The sequence below is a fragment of the Urocampus carinirostris genome, chromosome 8 (genome assembly GCF_059441175.1).
Source record: "Urocampus carinirostris isolate Australia breed hairy pipefish chromosome 8, RoL_Ucar_1.0, whole genome shotgun sequence".
Lineage (NCBI taxonomy): Eukaryota > Metazoa > Chordata > Actinopteri > Syngnathiformes > Syngnathidae > Urocampus > Urocampus carinirostris.
The window spans coordinates 10,300,635-10,322,171 of NC_142356.1; the positions used below are offsets into that span (position 1 = coordinate 10,300,635).

General features: G+C 39.8%; 1 protein-coding gene across 2 annotated transcripts in view; it reads right to left on the bottom strand.

Moving 5' to 3' along the window:
• The window catches only part of mast1a (microtubule associated serine/threonine kinase 1a), a 117,680-nt gene that overhangs the window by 18,114 nt on the left and 78,029 nt on the right, over nucleotides 1–21,537 (bottom strand). For both annotated transcript variants that reach the window (XM_088341579.1, XM_088341580.1), the window contains 10 exons: nucleotides 19,837–19,969; nucleotides 12,486–12,553; nucleotides 11,450–11,526; nucleotides 11,159–11,367; nucleotides 8,738–8,876; nucleotides 6,287–6,419; nucleotides 3,362–3,527; nucleotides 662–763; nucleotides 470–592; nucleotides 284–393 (listed from right to left, as the gene is read on the bottom strand). In XM_088341579.1, the coding sequence (XP_088197705.1) occupies nucleotides 284–393; nucleotides 470–592; nucleotides 662–763; nucleotides 3,362–3,527; nucleotides 6,287–6,419; nucleotides 8,738–8,876; nucleotides 11,159–11,367; nucleotides 11,450–11,526; nucleotides 12,486–12,553; nucleotides 19,837–19,969 (1,260 nt within the window). The remainder of the gene's footprint in view (nucleotides 1–283; nucleotides 394–469; nucleotides 593–661; nucleotides 764–3,361; nucleotides 3,528–6,286; nucleotides 6,420–8,737; nucleotides 8,877–11,158; nucleotides 11,368–11,449; nucleotides 11,527–12,485; nucleotides 12,554–19,836; nucleotides 19,970–21,537) is intronic.

Here is a 21,537-nt window from a genome sequence, read left to right on the forward strand (position 1 = left end):
TCACTGTAAAATGTGGAACTGGAGTGCCAAGTCCAATTTCGTTGTCACAATATATCCCATGTTGTAACAATGACAATAAAGGTATATTCTACTCTATTCTATTCTACTGGTGAGCTATTTTCGGAATTGGTATTCTTAGGGGGCTACTGGGTGTGGGTGTGGTATCAGTTTTATATGCAGAACCTGTGTATTTAGGGGGGTAGCTGATGCGCATGGGCACCAAGTTGATGACCTCAAGCTTATAAAGATGTGTATGAATGAGAGGTTGAGAGGAGATCTCTACCTTGCTAAATCGAGGAGAGCATGAGGAAAACTGTCGGATCTCCACCGGTTCGTCGTCGTTGGTGTCGTCCCCATCGTAGGTGTTGATGTGGTGGTAACGATCAGACCGCGCTGGAGAAGGTAGTCAAAATATATAGGAGCTGTCACTTCAGGAACCATAGCTAGCTCTAATAGAGATGCTGCGTACTATCAAAGTAGCTGGTGTCCTCCTCCGACTCCAGGTGAGGGACAAACTCCGCTTTCTGACGCAGCAAACTGTTCCAGTCCAGCTCGGTGAAAAACGGGTGCTCTTTCACTTCGAATGCGCCACCTGACAGGTGCACAAATGCAATGAGTAAAGAGATCTTAGGAAACGGACACAGAAGGGAAAAGTCAGCACCTGTGCCCAACCTCACGAGGGGGTTGGTTTGCAGCAGGGCGGAGATGAGGGCTTGCGCCTCTTCGGGTAAAGCGTCATCACCGTCGGGCCAAACCATGTTATCTGAAGAAAAAAGAAAGGACATCAGTTGAATTTATTTAGATTTTTAGATTTCATTGTTTCCTCATTTTGGAGGCCCACACTGGTTAGGGTATGGTTCAATGGCTGCCATCCCTATCAGTGTGGATAACCCTCCCTCAGGTATCTTTCCTCACATGGTTAGTCTGTGCCTTGTCATAATCACATTTTATTTCTATAACTGTTTATTTTGTTTTTATTGTATTTCAACCATTGAGTGTGTTTGCATTATGTGTATCAGGTTGTCAGGAGGGGATGAAGGAGGGGATTTGATTTTCTTATGGTACACTGCATGTTTTTATACAGCTATTTGACAGCAATGAATTGGCTGAAAAGTGCTTTTTAAATAAATTTGATTTGATCAAATGAAATGCTACATCTGTCATGATGACTGATTTAGATCACCTGTGCCCGCTCGTTTGGCGCCAACCGCTGCAGGTTCTCTGTCCTTTTTAAGACCAGTCCTTTCACACTCCTGTTGTCAGTCCGTCAGCGGACCTCTGTTTCTACAACGCAAGCATTTTCACTCCCGTCGATCCCGCTTTTTGCACGGGTTATTCACCCGTCTGTTCCTGATATCCCCATTGGTCTCCGGCTTTGACCTGTTTTTAACCCCGACTACGTTTGCTCTCCCGTCCCGGCTTACGACCCGTTTTTGGTCCCGACCACGTTTTTGCTCTTCTGTCTCGGCTATCGACCTGTTTTTTCCGTCCTTGACACCGCCATCTCCCGCTCCGGAATATCCACTTCCGTATTCGGATCACGAATACGATTGAGCCCTCGATTGTGTGTGAGCGGCTTGCTTCCCGTGTCCAGCACCGGATCGCGGGCGCTGCCCTTCCTCTTTCTATCAATAAACTTGTGGTTAACGCTACGCATTTGGGTCCTGATTCCGTTCTGGTCGTGACAACCTCAGTAAAAAAAATAATCACAGATTGTTATCTGATTATTTGAATTGTAATCTATCTTGGAACGGACTGACAGGATGGGACCAAGATAAGCTCTGGCTTTTTTCTGGTTAGCCCTTTTTTTCCTTCAGTTTTGTAAACTAAAATTGTTGATTTTGAATTCATTGTAACCTTGTATTTGATAAGCAGTTAAAAAATGTGAATCAATCAATCAATCAATTGAATCAATGAATAAAAATTCAGAATATTAAAAGAGAAATATATTCAGATTGTATCCCCTGCCACAATAAACTATACTGTAGCCGTTAATGCGAATTCAATTTATTGTTATTATAAAACAAGACTCATTATTAACAACCACAGTTGACACAAACCCCGCACTTACAAGAAAAAAAAGCTGATGGTGTGTTCAAGGACCAGAATCGCCGTGGAAAATTGGAATAAAAAGAAGCTCTGGAATCTCAATGTTTGCTTTTTTTTTGTATTACTGTTTAGATGTTGACATCTACAGTAAGTACTATAGTGATTTTGAAATATGTCAATGCATTTATAGTCATGGCTGTATAGGTTTTCAGCATTTACCTTTTTATTATTTCACTCATTTTTATCTTCTTCATTTATTTAGTGATAGTTGTCCATCCATTATCTGCACCGCTTATCCTCAGTAGGGTCACGGGGTTGCTGGAGCCCAACCCAGCTATCTTAGGGCAGTGGGCAGGGGACACCCTAAATTGGTTGCCTGAGACAGACAACTCACTCGCTTATTCACACCAAGGGACAGTTTAGACCGGCCAAGTAACCTGACATGCATGTTTTTGAAAGCGGGAGGAAACCGGAGTGCCCGTAGGAAACCCAAGGAAGCACGAGGAGAACATGCAAACTCCGCACAGGAAGGCTGGTAGCTAAATTTGATCTCATGACCTCAGAACTGTGCCGCACTAACCACTCATCCGCTGTTCTGCCCCTAGTGATAATAATCACTCCACCTCATATACATCTGGATACCGTGAACTTAAATGTACTGTAGCTATTTAGTTATTTATATTATTTTTTCACTTGATGTCTCAATGTATCCAGTCAAGACTTTATACCATCTCTAAAGTAGTGTTCTGATTTACTGTGAGAGTGGTATTCCCTTAAGTCTTATCAAAGCACCTAAATAATTTAGTCTGGTATATAAATAATTGTCAAACACTTTCAAAGTGCACTTGCGAAACCATTAAAGCCTTGTTCTATACTCACAAGCCCAGAATATTCAGTTTTCCTTTATTTGTTTTAATTGTATTAAAAATCTCAAGGAAAATGCTCTGCCAGCTCATTTTTTTATATATCTGTCTTATCTCGTTACCCAGATATTAAATTAAACACATGTCCTTCTTAAGTACTTCTTTAAAAACAAAAAATACTTCAGTCGATAAACGCTAATTGTATCACTATACTGGTATGATGGACAAAGATGCAATTTATTGGTTTAAAATCAAGTTATTGAGTATTTTGGGGTTGGCTTATCTTATGACTTCTGATGGCAAATTGATTGGTAATCATTGAAATAATTTGGACTGAAAACAACATGAATCATGTTTAAATATATAATAAAAACATAATAATACAATATTTTTCTGATTCCAATCTGCTGGATTTGATGGGATGGGTCACCATCATCTAATGTTCTCACCAGTGATGACCTGTCCGAACAATTCCTCGGGAGTGTCTCCAAAGAAGGGCACGCAACCTACAAGGAACTCGTAGAGGATGATGCCCATTGCCCACCAGTCCACTGGCTTTCCATAGCCCTGACGGAGAATAACTTCTGGGGCAATATATTCCGGAGTACCGCACACCTGAAAGATGAGTAAAGACAAACGCAGAAAAATTTATGAAGGACAGTATTCCTCCGACTTTTTAAGTTATCTCATTCCATTACCACTTGTATTGAGCAAATTTCTACGAAGTAGTAAGTATTTAGCTATTCAATGCCATAATATCTAAGAAGTATTTTCCCTGAATGCGAAAACGTAAAAATACGCTTTTTTGTTTTTGTTTAATTTAAGAAAATGTTATAAAGGGTTTGGTGCAGCTCATCGGTAAGCATCAATCCTCTGCGCATTATTTCAGTATGATAAATCACCATTAGATAGCAGGAGTGGCTTTGATCAAATCTTTGTCCACACATTGAGGAAGCCCCCACTTCCTAGTATTGCTTTCTGTATCCAGCGATTGAGAGTGTAGGCCGCCCCGTATGGCAATCAAGTGAAGTGAAGCATTTTGGTGAGAGAAGTGAAGTACAAACGATTAATCTTTAAACAGAGCTTTTTCCTCTCAAATAAAGATGACGTGCTCCAAAAGTTGCGTGAGGTAAGTTTTTCTGCTGCCATTTCAGTGTGTGTTCCTTTTTTCCCATCCCCACCCTTTAGGTCGGCAATTGTTGCTTTCCCTTTTGTGTTTTTCACCGCATGTCTTTCCCTGTTGAGCGTCGGGGCCAAAGGCTTCCAGTTTTGTTTGGTCAAGGTTAGCTTCTTTAGAGGTCGGCAAGCTGGCTAGCCTGCCATGTCCATTGTTTTTTTTCCTGGCTTAGTTGTTTTTGTGTGGGTTTTTTTTCAATGTTAATTCCCTGATAGCCTGGCTGCTTACTGCCTGTTTTCGGTCAGCTAGCTTCATGTTTTTCTGCCAATCGGTCCCTGTTAGCAGCCAGCTAGCCTGTCGTGGTCATTCGATTTATTTTCGGGTTGTTTCATGTTTCTTGCCGCATCCTTGGTAGCCTGTCTGCTTATTGCATGTTTTCAGTCGCCCAGCTTCACGTTTTTCGGCTAGCCTACCGTGTCTCGGCATGGTTAGCCTCTGTGTGTTATTTTTGCCAGTTCTCCCCATAATGTACCATGGCTGCACCCACCTGCATCACAGCGCCAAGGCATTCGCCATAAAAACTACCAAAAGTTGGCTTAAAACACTTAAAACCTATTCGACTAACACGTAAACCGATATGGTGACTGGCTTGCAAGGGTGCTGGTGATAGGTGATCTTCAAAATGCAATATCTCTGAAAATAATTGGAATACACTGAAATTATTATTATGTATATATATATATATATATATAAAAACATAATGCAATGAACATTTTTCACTTTTAATGTTTTAGAATTTGGGGTATGCCTTCAAGCCCTGCAACACCTGGCGCCAACCACGTGCGACGCCACAGGTGATCGATATTTTGCTTCTGGTGTTGAGTATCAAACATATTTTATATTTTTGTCTCTCGGTTGCCAAATTCCTCCCTGTAAATGCAAGTTAAAAATCCATTGATGTTTTCTCTCCTTATTTTGGGAGGCTACTAAAGTTTAAACTTATCTTGAACAATATTCAATATATTTTCCTGTACAACTTCATGAGAATACGGTTATTATTTAATAGGAATTTAAAAAATAGCAATCTGCTGCCACTACTGATATAGATGAATGTTACAGTTACTCGGCTGATAACCGGGAAAAATCAAAGATACTGAACTGATTGTCATGTCCTGCACGGTTGTCGTGGCGCCCAGCTGGCCCCGCCCCTTGACACCGGCTGACCTGCATTTCCTGATTACTCCTATGGGTACTTAAACGCGCCTTTTGGAACTGCCCTTGGCCAGATCGTTGTTTACCCTTATTGAAAACCTGTTCATGCCTGTTTGATACCTGTTTATTCTTGTTGTGCTTGTTGGACTTTGTTGCACTTTGGTGTAACATTCTGAGAGATTCCTGCAAGCTCTGTTTAATCCCGTTAAATGCCTAGTCTGTAGTTTTGCCTGCATTTGAGCCTGCTTTGTTTTGTTTTTAGTCCGTTTGTGTGTTGGACAACTTTTCTTTCTCAATTAAAGTGACAGATCGTCTACGCAAATGAGTTCCTGCTTCATGCTTCCCGACCCGTTTCAAGACAGTCCCGTTCCGTTTCATGACACTGATAAAATCGGGCAATTTCTCGCGGCACATTAGACAAGGTCTCAGTAGATTTGGGCTTATCATTAATAATATTATTATTATGGTTTTACTAATGTTATTAATGGGCCAGGCCACTGTTGCAAACGATTCATCCAGATAGTTCGAATCAATGCCCAGAAAACAGAAGGCATACTCAGATAGGTTTGAGTATACTGGTCATTGTAAAGTGGTGTAATAATTTTGCAAAGTATGTTTTTTTTTGGGCAACCTATCATTAGAAAAAAATAAGCAATGCACTGAGGTCACAAAAGTCGAAGCGTGAACTGGCAAGGGAATACTGTACAAAGTCTTGCTTATTTAATTTCAAGGGCAAACCGAGTTGCCAGAAAGGCTCATGCATCACGTTGACTGATTACGACGACTATCATTTGTAAAGAGCATAAACAATAGCTATAATAGCATTGCCACCAAGATGAAAAGCAGCACGCTTCACTGGTTTCAGGGAGCATTATCCCGTCAAGACGGACGACTTTACGGCGAGACTCGCCGGGGGTGGGCCGTACCACGGCGAAAGATGGAACGATTCTTTGATTGCCATTCACCCGTGCATCAATCACACATCCTGATTGGGGCTCATTTTATGTTATTGTCCCGCTTGTCAAGGAGAGCCGGAAAACCGTACCTGCTTATCCAGGAACTCTCTGGCGTCTTTTTCTATGTGTCCTTCGTAGAGATTGGTGGTGAGGCTCATCAGGCCCATTTTTGACAAGCCAAAGTCAGTCAGCTTGATATGGCCCATGGAGGTGATTAACAGGCTATAACAGGAGAGACAATATTACGTCATGAGCAATGTTCCCTGTAATTTTCCACGTGTCTGAGCTTTCACACAAAGTCGGTGGGCAACGCTTGAAACAACAGTGAGCAATTGTAATCCCAAGTGTGGCAAGATAATTAATTATCAAACATGTCCAAAACTTGACATCAAGTTACATTTTGCTGAGTTTCCGGCAATGCAAAACGATTTTTCTCTTTTGAATGAATTGACTCATGTACTATTGCAAAGGTTGTACGGCCTACAAACGTCGTTTGTTTTTACAATTCTTTCACAAGATATCCATTTATTTTTTTTCCTGATATATTTTGTCGCATAATACTAACATTTTTGGGGGCTTATTTAGTCGGTTGCAAGATACAGAACTGTACTTAATCACATTTTTTAGTGGAAGTACAATGTTGGCAACAAGATTCACTTGATATAATTGGAAATTATTTGAATGCAACACAAACTTTTTCTTCTTTTTGCTTTTTTTCTACTTTTTTAAAATTCCTTTAAATAAAATCTCATTGTGTTTATTTTTTCCGAGCTGTTACTTTTTTCTTTTTGTTCTCTATTTACTTTTTTCCTACATTTCTTTCTTTTCTTTTTTCTGGCTTTTTTTCTAAATTTGTACTTATTTTTTTCTCTTCCCTTTGTTTCTTTTTTTCTCAGCTTTTCACTACTTTTTCATTTTGGTATTTTTTTCTTTTTTGTTCTATTCCCCCCTTCCTTCAAGTCATTTTGTGCATAATTTTACATAATATTTGGTTATTTTGGGATTAATGAAGCAGAAACAACCTGAAGAGCCGTTTAGGACCTAGTGAGCCGAGCCAAAGAAGCCGGTTCTCGACAAACTCTACTAACTTTACCCAACTTCGTTCTACTTCGACTCGACTTCAAAATACCGCATTTAGGACACAACGTCAGGGGAACCCGTGTATTTTTACCTTCATGCACTGTAACTTTGACTTAAGTCGCTTTTTAATTAGTAATTTTGAGCCCGACGAGGGAAACAACAATCGCACTATGCGTTGATTCATATCTTTCAAGACGTACAGTATTTCTGTTTTCTCCATTGTTAACCATTTGTTTCTGGTACCCCGAGTGAAAATAATGTGAGAATAAAATCAGATCTAATGCCTTTGCATCTGTCATCTGTATCAAGTCAAGCCCAGTCACATTTATTTGTATAGCCATTCATCACAAAGAGTCTGAAGGGGTTGTAAAACAGTCAATTGAATGAATCCTAGAATTTTTTTTAAGTTTGATTATATATGAGCCTACCTACTAGTGGTATGTTGACTTTAAGTTCAGTTTCATCTAACACGTTTAAAATTGTGTTGAATTTACTTACTTTTATTGCACATGCACACACAAAAATGGATCCAGATAGATTTTAAGTTGCTGTAGACCCGGGTTCATTTCCCGTTGCATACAATGTTTTGCGATTTTGATTAGCACCATTTTTTAGATTGATCGATCATTGCATAAATATGATTGTATACTGTAAAACCTGGTGTGGTAAAAAAATCCTGTAGGGATTTACAATCATCTCTACTGCATTTTCCGGTATAAAGCACACAGTATTATAACCAGTTTGTCCAATTTGGGGTTTTTAGGTGCCCTGCATAGTCTAGTAATATTTATTCTTTGCCCTTTAGCAAGACATTCAACCAATTTTTAAAAGTTTGCACAGCAATAACTATAAAGTAATAATGAATCTTTTTCCAATTTAGCTAATAAATATTTGTTACAGCTGGTGGATGGTGGCTGATCCAAATCTGGACTATTTGGCCTTAACAGAGGTCTGTGCTCGACTGAGTGCCATTGGAGTTTGTCAAGTACCCAATTGTGAAAATTTGCTGCTTTTTCATTTGACCATTGAGGTCTTTTTAGCCACTTGTGCTTATTGTGCTGCTTTGTCAAAGAAGACGTTTCCTGGAAACCCTCGTTTGAATTAAATTAGCCTCATTCAGGGCGAGTACCCCACAGTTTTCCCAAAAGGTTTTTTGAAAGGCTTGTGAAATGCAGAATACAGACAAACAAATTGAATCGTAGTATGAAACAAGACACAAAAATCCACATTTTTAGGTCAATTACCGTATTTTAAGAACAATAAGGCGCACCCAAAAAACCCCAATATGGCCCAAAAGTTGAAAAAAAAGGTTTAGAATATATAGGATGGAGTACAGCCATGCACCAGCGAGGCAACTAAGCTTCTGTTACGCCCAAGGCCAGAGGTGGCAGTAATGAGTCAAAAAGCGACAACATTCCCATGCACTTTTTGTGATCACAAAAGATCTTTAAAAGACTGACTTGTCCGGCTTTAGGTCTCTGTGAACGATGCCATAGTTATGCAAGTACTCTAGGGCCAGAACGGTCTCGGCAAAGTACATTCGGGCCAGCTCCAAAGGAAGAGCCCCGATGTTCTTCAACAAGGTGGCGCAGTCGCCACCTGCACACAAATGTAGAAACAGGTTGCATGACTTTCAGTGCAGGTTGAAGAAAAATAGTATTTCAATGAAAAAAAATTAATATAAAGTGGCATGCGAAACTATTTGGCCCCCTTGAACTTTGTGACCTTTTGCCACATTTCAGACTTCAAACATCAAGATATAAAACTGTAATTTCTTGTGAAGAATCAACAATAAGTGGGACACAATCATGAAATGGAACACACTTTATTGGATATTTTAAAGTTGGAGTATGTATCTATCAGTTTTGCACATCGAGAAACTGATATTTTTGCCCATTCCTCCTTTCAAAAAAGCTCGAGCTTAGTGAGGTTGGATGGAAAGCGTTTGTATTCAGCAGTTTTCAGTTCTTTCCACAGATTCTCAGTTGGATTGAGGTCTGGACTTTGACTTGGCCATTCTAACAACTTGAAATGTTCTTTTGGTGAACCATTCCATTGTAGCTTATGCTTTATGTTTTGGATCATTTTCTTGTTGGAAGACAAATCTTTGTCTCAGTCTCAGGTCTTTTGTGGACTCCGTCAGGTTTTCTTCCAGAATTGTCCTTTATTTGGCTCCATCCACCTTCCCATCAATTTTAACTATCTTCCCTGTCCCTGCTGAAGAAAAGCAGACCCAAACCATGATGCTGCCACCACCATGTTTGACTGTGGGGACACTGAGTTTAGGGTGATGATCTGTGCCGCTTTCACACCAAACATAACGTCTTGCATTGTTGCCAAAAAGTTCGATTTTGGTCTCATCGGACCAGAGCACCTTCTTCCACATGTTTGATGTGTCTCCCAGGTGGCTTGTAGCAAACTTTAAACAATACTTTTTATGGATATCTTTAAGAAATGGCTTCCTTCTTGCCACTCTTCCATAAAGGCCAGATTTGTGCAGTATACGACTGAGTGTTTTCCTAAGGACAGATTCTTCCACCTCAGCTGTAGACCTCTGCAGTTCATCCAGAGTGAACACGGGCCTCTTGGCTGGATCTCTGATCAGTTTTCTCCTTGTATTTGCTGAAAGTTTAGGGGGATGGCCTGATCTTGGTAGATTTGCAGTGGTTTGATACTCCTTCCATTTCAATATTATTGCTTGCGCGGTGCTCTTTGGGGTGTTTAAAGCTTGGGAAATCTTTTTGAATCCAAATCCAGCTTTAAACTTCTCCACACCAGTATCTCGGACCTGCCTGGTGTGTCCCTCGTTCTTCATGATGCTCTCTGCGCTTTAAACAGACCTCTGAGACTATCACAGTGCATGCGCATTTATACAGAGACTTGATTACACACAGGTGGATTCCATTTATCATTGTTCGTCATTTAGATCAACATTGAATCATTCAGAGATCCTCACTGAACGTCTGGACAAAGTTTGCTGCACTGAAAATAAAGGGCCTGAATAATTTTGCACGCACTTTTTCGTTTTTTATTTGTTGAAAACGTTTAAAACATCCAAAAAAGTGTGTTCTACTTCACGATTGTGTCCGACTTATGGTTGATTCTTCACAAGAAATTACAGTTTTATATCTTTATGTTTGAAGTCTGAAATATGGCAAAAGGTCACAAAGTTCAAGGGGGCCAAATACTTTCGCAAGCCACTGTACTGAGAAAGTTAATCCTTTCTTACTGATATTCATAATGACCTCCACAATGCAAAATATATATTTTTGCCCCATTGGTACAGAAGCATTGATATTCTTATTTGACTGTGTTTTAATGAGAAATTAAATTCTTTGAATAATATAATTGATGGTTTTGCAAGCATATTTGTATACAAAATTGGGAAAAACACATTTACATTATTAATGCATATTTTTGTTACCAATGACAACAATATACTAAAAATACATCAAATGACTTGCAATATCAGACATTTCTGCTAACTAGTCCTTTTTCTGCAGTCTGACATTTTTTGTATCGCATGGAGGACATGCAATAGTGATATTAAAACTTATTAGTTAATTATTTTGTACTTTATAAATTCACGGTTTTTTACTTAGAGTTTCTTGGATAAAAATTTACAAAAAAAAGTTGTGGCATATGATGGAAACTTCAGTCAGCAACACAGCCCAGAAAATAATCAGCTGCTTTTTGCCCAGTCTGGAGGACATTGCCAGCCCGTGCTACGATGACTAATCTTTTGGTAAACAATGTAAACTATGTTGTTTAATAAATGACCCTAAAGACAATTATATTATTTTCTATCGTAACTCCAAAATATCTTCTTCTCAAACTTAAAAAAACAAATGTCCACCCAGGCACGGACGTTTTCATCTTACCTTCAACGTACTCCAGCACCATGCACAAGTGTTTACGTGTTTCGAAGGAACAAAACAAGGAAACCACAAAGGGGTTCTCCGCAAAGGTGAGAATGTCTCTCTCGACAAAGGCCTGCTGGATCTGGTTCCGCAGGATCAGGTTCTGCTTGTTGATCTTCTTCATGGCGAAGCGTTGTCGGGTCTCACGGTGGCGCACCAAATACACGGCCCTGCTCCGACAAGCGAGATTGAAGATGGACGACGAGGACTAAAAAGTCAATTGTGAAATGTTTGTGAAGTGTGGTACTTTACCCGTAAGCGCCATTGCTTATGAGTTTGATGCTCTGAAAGTCTTCCTCACTTGGTGGTTTGATTGATCTCCCTTTACCCTGGAAACAGAAGAAAATAGTTTTTGATATTTAAATTATGTGATGGTTACTTACAAAATTTTATAGAATAGAATTTGCCAGACTTCCTGTGCGGAGTTTGTATGTTCTCCCCTGGTTGCGTGGGTTTCCTCCGGGCACTCCGGTTTCCTCCCACATTCCAAAAACAAGCATTTCAGGTGAATTGGCCAATCCAAATTGTCCCTAGGTGTGAATGAGCGAGTGAGTTGTCTGTCCCTGTGTGCCCTGCGATTGGCTGGCAACCAGTTCAGGGTGTCCCCTGCCCACTGCCCGATGATTGGGCAGTGATGATGGGCTCCAGCACCCCCGTGACCCTACTGAGGATAAGCGGTGCAGCTAATGAGATGAGATAATGAGATGAGAATTTAATTGTAAATACTGTAGCTCCAGAAAAGGCCAAAGAGAACTTTTACCATTGTGGTGAACAGGGTTGGGTAGGGTTATTTTAACTGGATTACTTTCAACTACTTTTGGATTACTCCAATACCAAATATCCTAATAAAAGACAAAAGAAACTAAATAGGAATAAAATGACAAAATTTTGTGCAGGCTTGGGGAGTAACGGAATACATGGAACGGCAAAAATGATGTTGGCAAGCTGTTTGGATTTATTTTCATTTTGTTTCCGTCGCATTTTATGTTAGTTTTGCCGGAGATCAAAGAGATCAAAGCCAGGAGAGAAAGCTTACCACGTATTGTGAGTCATAATTTTATTCATATTTAGTTTCTTTGGTCTTTTATTAGCATATTTGGTATTGGAGTAATCCAAAAGTAATTGAAAGTAATCCAGTTAAAGTAACCCTACCCAACCCTGGTGGTGAATTTACAGTTTTGCAGTATTGTTATCAATGTTGTTGTTATTTTTCAATCATTATTACACTTTTTGACAAATATTCGTATTCCTATATGTACAGCTACAAGCTTGGACAAAAAATAGCTACCTCTGTGGAGTCGTCCGTCTCTGGCGTCTGCGGCCCTTCGCTGTCGTAGCTGTCAAGACTCACTATATCTGAAAAACACAAGCGTTAAGAGAAAAACTGAGCATGAAAACAAAAACTACCAGATTTACCGGACTATAAGTCCCTCTCAAGTATAAGTCGCACCAGCCGAAAAATGCATGATTAAGAAGGAAAAACGGGTACACGTCGCACTCGGAGTATCAGTCGCATTATTTGGGGGAATTCATTTGATAAAAATCCAACACACAAAACATCCATGTCATCTTGAAAAGCAATTCAAAATGAAAATAAAATAGAGAACACGGAATACTAACGTAATAGATACGTGTATATCAACGTAACATATTAAGAGTTATTCAGATAAGTAGCATAAAGAAGATGCCGACTGTCAACTTACTCCAAATCACTAAATCCGATAAAATATTCATCCTCAGTGTCACTTTTACCGGTAGACAACTCCTCCAACTTGGGAGGAAGACAATAAGGCTAGTGGTGTCAAGCTTGCCGCCCGCAGGCCGAATCGGGACCGCCATGGGTTTTTATCTGGCCCGGGAGACCACGCCGAGGGAGAAAAATGACTTGCAGTTTTAAATGATGTCCACTGGGAGTCGCCAAAGCCAGGGGCCACTCACGAAGCAATTTTCTTTCTTTTACTCTCTCTTTTTCACTCTCAATTTCTTTTTCTCTTTTTTACTATTTCTTCTTCTTCTAAAGCGCTTTGGGAGGTCTTCAGTGACTAGAAAAGAGCGCTATATAAATGCAGACCATTATCATTACCACTCCTTTTCTCTCTCTCTCTCTCTCTCTCTCTCTCTCTCTTTCCCTCTGCCTGTCTTTCTGTTTGTCTGTCTCTCTTTCTTCTCTATCTTTCTCTGCCTCTCTACTTTTTGCTCTTTCTAGCGATCGCTTTCTCTAATTAGCTCATTTTTGCTCTTTTTCTCCTTCCATCCTCCTTCTTTTTTTCCATCTCTCTTTCTCTCTATCTTTCTCTCTTGCTCCCTCCCCCTTCTTTTTCTCCATCTTTCTTTTTAATCTACATGTCTGGCCCTTGTGAAAGTTTTTTCTTCTATCATGTAGCCCTCGAGCTCAAATGAGTTTGACACCCCTGCAATAAAGCCGCTTTGCTTCCTTTTTCTGCTTCGAAAAATGTCCCCCACACAACAGGGCAAGGTTGAAATGATCAACACAAGCTTAGAGCGCCCTCTTGCGGTTTAGTGTGAAAATAATATGTGAAGTCATACCGGGAACAAAAATTAAAACCCAATGGTATAATACTGTGTTAATAATTTCAAATATAAGTCTCACAGGAGTATAACTGGCACACAGGGCCAAACTATGAAAAAAAAATGCGTATTATAGTCCGGAAACAATGGTTGCTTATCCACCGCGGCGAGCATCACGAAGGAAAAGCTATTTAGTTTTGGGGCACCACCGCCAAATATTTCATGAAAAGAAACCAGGATAAAGAAGAACGCTTTAATTATTTTTTTTTAGTATTGCTTTCAGTGCTGCCTCCCACCTCTGATGTTCTCTGCCAGAGGAAAGCCACTAATTTCCGCTGTTCTTGTAACACATGTACCGTGCGTGACAGTTACTGGAGCACAATGATTAGTAAGTAAATCTTTTGTTAAAGTGCAAAAAAACAAAACAAAGTACACCCCAAAAGATTTAATAGAACAGAAGACCGTTAATTCTGTCAAGTTGGATGTGGTACACACAGCCTTTATTATGTGCCAAGAAAAACAAAGTGGGAGACGCTTTGTTGTTTCAGAACATGCGCCCACGCTTCAAGTTGCGAAAACAGTCTCATCTTGAGCAGATCCGATCAGAAAATACAGCGGCACCTCTTCATACGAGCCTAATTTGGTTATAGCGGTTGCAGCTTGAATTGCCCGTTGAATGAGCACATTTTCTTAATATGAAATAACTAAAAATTAATCGCCTTTCTTCTTCCAAAAGTGTCCGTGTGAACACTAAATAGCAATAAAACACATCAGCCCAGCCCCTCAAAGAGAGCCATCTCTATCAGCAGAGATACAACTCGAAAGCCAGCCAGGAGGTCGTGTCTGTCACCTGGCAGCCGATAAGTCAAAACCAGGCCCCGGGGAACCATCTGAGTTCAAACGTCAGTAGTGGTGACAACATGACCTTGAGTAGAAATGAGAGCACCATTCAACAAGATCAAGAGCCCCTCAACATGACTGTGCATAACTTTGTCCAGAGCTCCAAGAAAACTCTACCATGAGCACCAGCCACCACATCATCTCCATCACCCAGCAGTGCTGGAGTGCTGGGCTGAACCAGACTTATGGCCAACGTAAGGTCTTCATTGACTTGAAAAGTGCTGTATAAATGCAGACCATTAATCGTTAAAAAAAATAATCATTCAACAACCCCATTGAATTTACTTTGGATTGGGATTTCAGGTGAATTTACAGGATTGTAAAGGGGATCATTAATAAGGGGAGAAATTGGCAGAGCTTGACATGTGTGAGATTGAGAGACTGTTGTTGATAAAAGAGCACTTACTGAACAATTAAAATGAAAGTTAAGTTTACTTTAAATGAATGTACACACAAAAAAATTACAGCGCAGTTTTTTTATTTTTTTGCTCGTAGTAGTTTGCATGGTCATGCGTGGTCAGTGGTCACGAGCGGTTTCTAGTGTAGCCTCTAGAACTGCTCGTGAACTGAATTTTTCTTCGTATCTCGAGCAAGGTTTTTGTTGCGAATAAAACACGCAGCGGCAGGCCATGAGGGCCAGCAAGGTTTTCTCTGCTAGCCTTAAAAAAACACGAATCATGTGATCTCATCTCATCTCATTAGCCGTACCGCTTATCCTCATTAGGGTCGCGGGGGGGCTGGAGCCCATCCCAGCCATCACCGGGCAGTGGGCAGGGGACTGAACTGGTTGCCAGCCAATCGCAGAGCACGCTGGGACAGACAACTCATTCGCTCATTCACACCTAGGGACAATTTGGACCGGCCAATTCACCTGAAATACATGTTTTTGGAATGTGGGAGGAAACCGGAGTGCCCGGAGGAAACCCACGCAAGCACGGGGAGAACATACAAACTCCGCACAGGAAGTCTGGAGCTGGATTTGAACCCACGACAGGTTCCCATGACATGAACTGTGCCGCACAAGCGCTAACCACTGCTCCTTTCCCGTTCTACTTCACGGATCGATATACTGTACAAGCAGCAACTCCAGACTCGTTGCACTATGCATCTTCAAGGAAGCCATTGATCAAAATATGCCGTGCCTCTGTTAGCTCAAAATATTGAGCCGTACTTAAAATTGTAATTCTATGTCAATGCTGGGGCCTTAAAAAGTGTTTGTGAACTGTTATAACTGGAAAAAGGTAAATTAATTAATCTTTTTTCTCACAACTTATTTCCAGTTTATTGCAATCCATTACCTTCAAGGCAAAGAAGCAAAAAAAAATATTCCATGGCGGTCTGCTTCACCTGCACGACCACAACCATGTTTATCAGGGGGAGAATCACGCAGAGGACGGGGAGTTTGAACACGACGGAGACATCCCTCACGAAGCACCGCAAGGACTCAAAGTAGACGGCGCTCAACACAGGAAAACATGACGACTTGTTTTGAAATCATGTGATGTTAATTGCATTTTGTCCATAAATACTAGAAATTGTTTGTGAGCTTCCATTCATTTCTTCTCCCTGGTTGCGCTGCTTCCAGATATGTGCTTTCATATTCAAGCATTTTAGTCATTAGTTTTTGCTAGACTGCTAGAAACCTTCCTAGTTTAAAAAATTAGTATTGGCTGGTGGAGGGGCGGTAATCCACCAAAGCAATCGTGTCAACAGCAGGTAAATTTGAAGAGAAAATCTGCACAAAGAAATACAGTAAATTGTGTTGATTTAATATCAAAAAGTCAGACAACTCTGTAGCGGTAAAAGGTTTTGTCCCCCACTTTCAGCCTAGAGGTAAGATCTTAAACCTGAGCCCTACCCAAATTGGGGTCGAGCCGAGCTTTTCCTTTGCTGACTATTTTTTATTATCCACCTGTCATTGTTCATTGTCACTGTTTGTACCATCTTGTTTAACTTAAATTCTGTAACAAAAGACAGGCTTTACGTGTCGCACCTCTGCATGGTGCTGGGCCCTTGGCAGCCCCCCTGCCCCCCTCTCGTCAAGTCCATGTTGCCGGCTCCCGTGTGCAACACGCTCTGCAGGGTGTCGCCTGTGGCCGTCGTACTATACCGCTGTATTTCTCGTCAATTTAAAATAAGTAGCTTCATGCCGCTTAGCCCATCGGCTAAATAGCAGCCTGCATTTTTGGTTTACAGCGGGCCCATCTGACAGGTGTTAATTAAAGGTTTGGAGGCAGTGACGGTGGCGCTCAGTTCTGGTGATTAATTAGAGACGCTGATGCTGCCACGCGATTACCGCTTCCAGCAGCCTAAATTGCACATGTCAGGTATTGTCTCGTCTACAATGTCAAAAAACACTTGCATTACTCAATAATTGCTGGCCTACTGAAAATCTATTTTGGAGGTCTGTATACAGTAAATTTACCAGAGTTAAATATGCACGATTAAAGTCTTTTAACTTCTCTGGTATTCTTCCAACAATGGAGTAAAATGGAGTAAAAAAAGTCCAGTGATGGTGAAAAAAGAATAACATAGTTAACTTAGTGTTTACTGTCACTCTTACATATTCATTTAGAGTTAATACAACTGTGGGAAGAGTCAAATACTTTTCTATTGTAGAAAAACAGTTTCTTTTTTCAACCACTGTGCTGCGAGAAAATTACCCGAATTGTGTGCCTGGGCGGTCTAGCACCTAGTAGAGTAATCATGTACAGGGTTACTACAGCTTGAGTCATGGTGAATTCAAGACTTAAAGACTCTTTCAAATGCCCTTTAAAATTGAGTTCAAGACCAAGCCGACAAAGAAACAACAACACGAATTGAAACAAACAAAATAAAAATATACATATATTTCTTGCACACAAAACATCGTGCCTCGTACACATTACCTGGCACAGCTTTTAGCCATGACGAAAAACGTTCATTGGACAGCGACTTCTTGTGAAATTTACACTTTTCCATAGTCCAATCTTAAAAGGCCAGGCTGAAACCATATCACCGTTTTGATACTTCCATTATTGTGGTCACGGCATGTTGCCAGTAAATTGGTGATTAATTATATAAGACAATTGATAAATGTCACACTTTTTTAGTTCATACAAATTTAAATATCATTATTTTGTTTCTCAAAAAAAATCGAACATTGGATTTGAGACATTTTAATGCCAGTTAAGGCTTTATTTTTAGAATAGTGAATTCAATGACTTTTAAGATTTTTCAAGGATCCGTAGGAACCCTGATGTAGTTCTCTTCCATACCATAAGCGACAGCAGGTAACTCATTTTCTTGTGCTTCGAGACAAGCGAATTAGTGAGAAAAAGAAATGCTTTGTGTGTGTCTTTGATTGATTCCTGTCTTGACAAACAGCCCCAGGTTTCACACTGAGTAAGTATGAATATGAGAGATTATAAAATACTTTATCCTTTGTGCCTATTTAATTCTTATTCAATACCATGGAACGTCATTCTTCAATGTTAAAAAAAATTGTATTGTTCATATAAAATATTTTGTCATTTTTCAGATGGTGGTGTCCCGAGGGATTTTTTTCAAATGAAAGTAATGTTCGAAAACACTGCTTTAAAGTGTAGAAAACAATTGACCCACTCTCAACCGGGAGCAGAGCCATTAAGGTAGAATAAATAACGTTAGTTTAGAGTAAAGAGTGGCAGCTCTGCTAACTCCTGAGTCCCGACATGCCGAATATTTGAAAAGGCAGTGAAAAACGTGTGTATGATTAAGACATAGCGTAAATATAGTGAACTTGATTTTAGGAAGCACATTCAGGTGTAGAATGTTGTATTAGATATTATCATAACATTAGTTTATTAATCAAGCCTGTGTGTTTGTGATTGAGAGAGAGAGCATAAAAAGCACAATGATGTGGCTGAGTGATTATCGGTTACCATTAGTTTGTCAATTTGGCTCTAAAACTGGAGTGCTGACACTTTTTGGGGTCTCCATTGAAATTTCAATGCACTTTTTGTTGGAATTCTTATGTTTTACTGTAAAAGGTTTCACGGAGCTATTTAAGCTTTTATGTACCTTTATAGGAATTACTGCAGAGCCCGATTTTATTTCCTGCACTGTTACTTTTTGGTGCAAGTGAAAGATATGACATAACCCTGAGATTCGAGTTACAACCTCAGTGGAACTGTTTAAATCTAGGCTTAAAACACACTTCTATTCTGTAGCATATGAATAATCTATATTTTATGTTGACAATATATGTGTATTATTTGTTATCGCAACATCCATTGTAGCCTGGTCATCCTGTAAAGGGGACTACCTCATGTGCGGTCCCTTCTCAAGGTTCCTTCATTTTCCTCATGTTGAGGTTTTTGAGTTTTTTCTTGCCCTCATGTAGGTTTTAGATCAGGGGATGGTGTCAGTGTAGTTTGCAATAATCTGTGGTCTGTGTAGCCCATTGAGACTCTTTGTGATTAAGGGCTATACAAATAAACATGACTTGACTTGACATGAATTTCTAATTTATTAACTGTAAAAGGTTACAAAGACCTTTTGGAGTTGTATTTAAATTTATAACAAATATTCTTTGTTTCTTTTTGCATCATTGAAATTATTTTTTTTTTTAATTGAAATTATTTTACAGAAAATGAATATCGGTTCCAAATATAGGTACCGTAAATTCCGGAATATAGGGCGCACCTGATTATAAGCCGCACCCACCACATTTTAAGAGGAAAACCGATTTTGTACTTACACAAGCCGCACCTGTATATACGCCGCATGCGCCCACATTAAAAAAATGTAACACAAACACAAAATTAACCCAAACCCGACTTTAAGTCCCGCGATTGGAAAAATATATATCCACTATTGTCCGCCGCGTCCACGAACAGGTCTCACCTTGCAGTCTTCCTCGGTGCATAAATTCCACCGGTCTAAATCTTACCTTTTGTACTCGAGCGCCGCTGGTGGCCGTTAGAAAAATTACATAAATTGGCCGCATCACTGAATAAGCCGCAGGGCTGAACGTTTGGGAAAAAAGTAGCGGCTTATAGTTCGGAATTTACGGTAATCGACCTCCTCCTTATACTAAAAATCAGTATCGACCCTGAAAAGCCTATATCGCTTGATCCTCAGTCGATAGCACTGAAGACATTCAAGTTAGCTAGCAATGTCTACAATTAAGAATGAAAAAAAAAATCCATCCCCACATTTTTTTTTCTTGGCAAATTCCTTCCACTCACCTTCCAGGGGGTCCCTGGTGAGCCCCAGCTGGCTGATGATGTATCGAGGGATGTCGGCCTTCATCAACTGTCCCTCTTTGGCGTGGTCCTCAGCTGCTTCCAGCAGATGGTAAAATTCTTCCGGATTAAACTCCTGTTAACGAGCACACAGACCAAAAACAGGGTTCGTAAACAATTTTCATGGCCAAATTCAAGCATTTTTCAAGCACTTTCAAGGCCATTATTCCTTGTACCTTCAAATATAGAAATCCAGCGCCGATCGAAAGAACATTTTTTTGTTGTTGACTTTGATGAGTAAAATGAAGTCCCTATCTTGCTGCCAACACATACTTAGTGCTATTATGATCTACAATAATTTGTGTCAATGGGCTATAGACTGACATGAATTCTGCCTCAACAATGCTTGCGCAGTTTGGCTACGTCACACATGTTTACAAACACGGAAAATGCTTTATAGGTGTTGGGTGATAATCGATAATCAATACGGAAGACAAAATAAAACAAAGTACTGTGAGTATTAAAACTGAAAAAGGAGCCAAATTATGACTCATGTTAATGATATTGATGATCTTTTGCTTTTTATTTTACTTATGGTATTTTAATTTTGATTTTTTGTGTTTTTCTGAGGATCTGTGTCTAAATTGGTTAAAATTGAATTGTAAATAGTATTTTTGCATTTAATAATTTATTTATAGGACTGAAGAGTTCATATTTATAATATTCATTTTATTGTTTTGCATTTTCAGGAATTGTGTGTTGTTGTTTGACTTTGAATCTGCCTAGTTAGTAAAAAGCTAAAATTGTTCTGTATTTTAAAACAATTTATGTAAATCTGTAACTATATTTCATATGTTTTTCAGGGGTCCCTTGCAAAAAAATATGAAATTACTACCGTAAATTCCGGACTATAAGCCGCTACTTTTTTCCCAAATGTTCAGCCCTGCGGCTTATTCAGTGAAGCGGCCAATTTATGGAATTTTTCTAACGGCCACCAGCGGCGCTGGAGTATAAAAGGTAAGATTAAGACCAGTAGAATAAGTGCGCCAAGAAAGACTGCAACCTCTAAGTTTAAGCATACATTGTCTGTAAAATTAAGGTACGTTCCGATAATGACGGAGACGCCCTTGATGACGATAGTTATGAGAAGGAAGTTGAGGACGATCTTCCGTGAATTTCACAATTACGGGATGTTTTTTTTAACAAGCACGTTTGATACATTGCGAGCGTGATCCTACTAGCGTGTTGGTACCTTTCAAAGGCACAGTTTGGGATGAAAGTTATATTATTATTATTAAAGCTTTGAAAACTCTCTCGGTGTACCGTCTTTCTTCGTAAATATGTGTAACCATGTATAATATGTATTTGCAACTGTATGTTTTTGTAATGTATTTATTTTAGAGATTTATTCTGTTATGTGTTCTACGGGCGAATCAAAAAGGGGCGGAGCAAACGCGGGCTGATGGGAATTGGGGTAAAGCTGAGTTACCGGTAGATCTGTCTGTTGACGCAGCGGACAATAGTGGAGATATATTTCTCCCACCCTTAACTTTGGAAATATACATTTTGTTTCCTTGGATTACTTTTAACGGGACCCGGACTTTACAAGTCTGCATCATACGTTAATTACGGGTATCATTTTCTATTTATGATGCCAACTGTGGTTCTAGAATTGTGTACCATCTATGAAGTTACAATCATAGA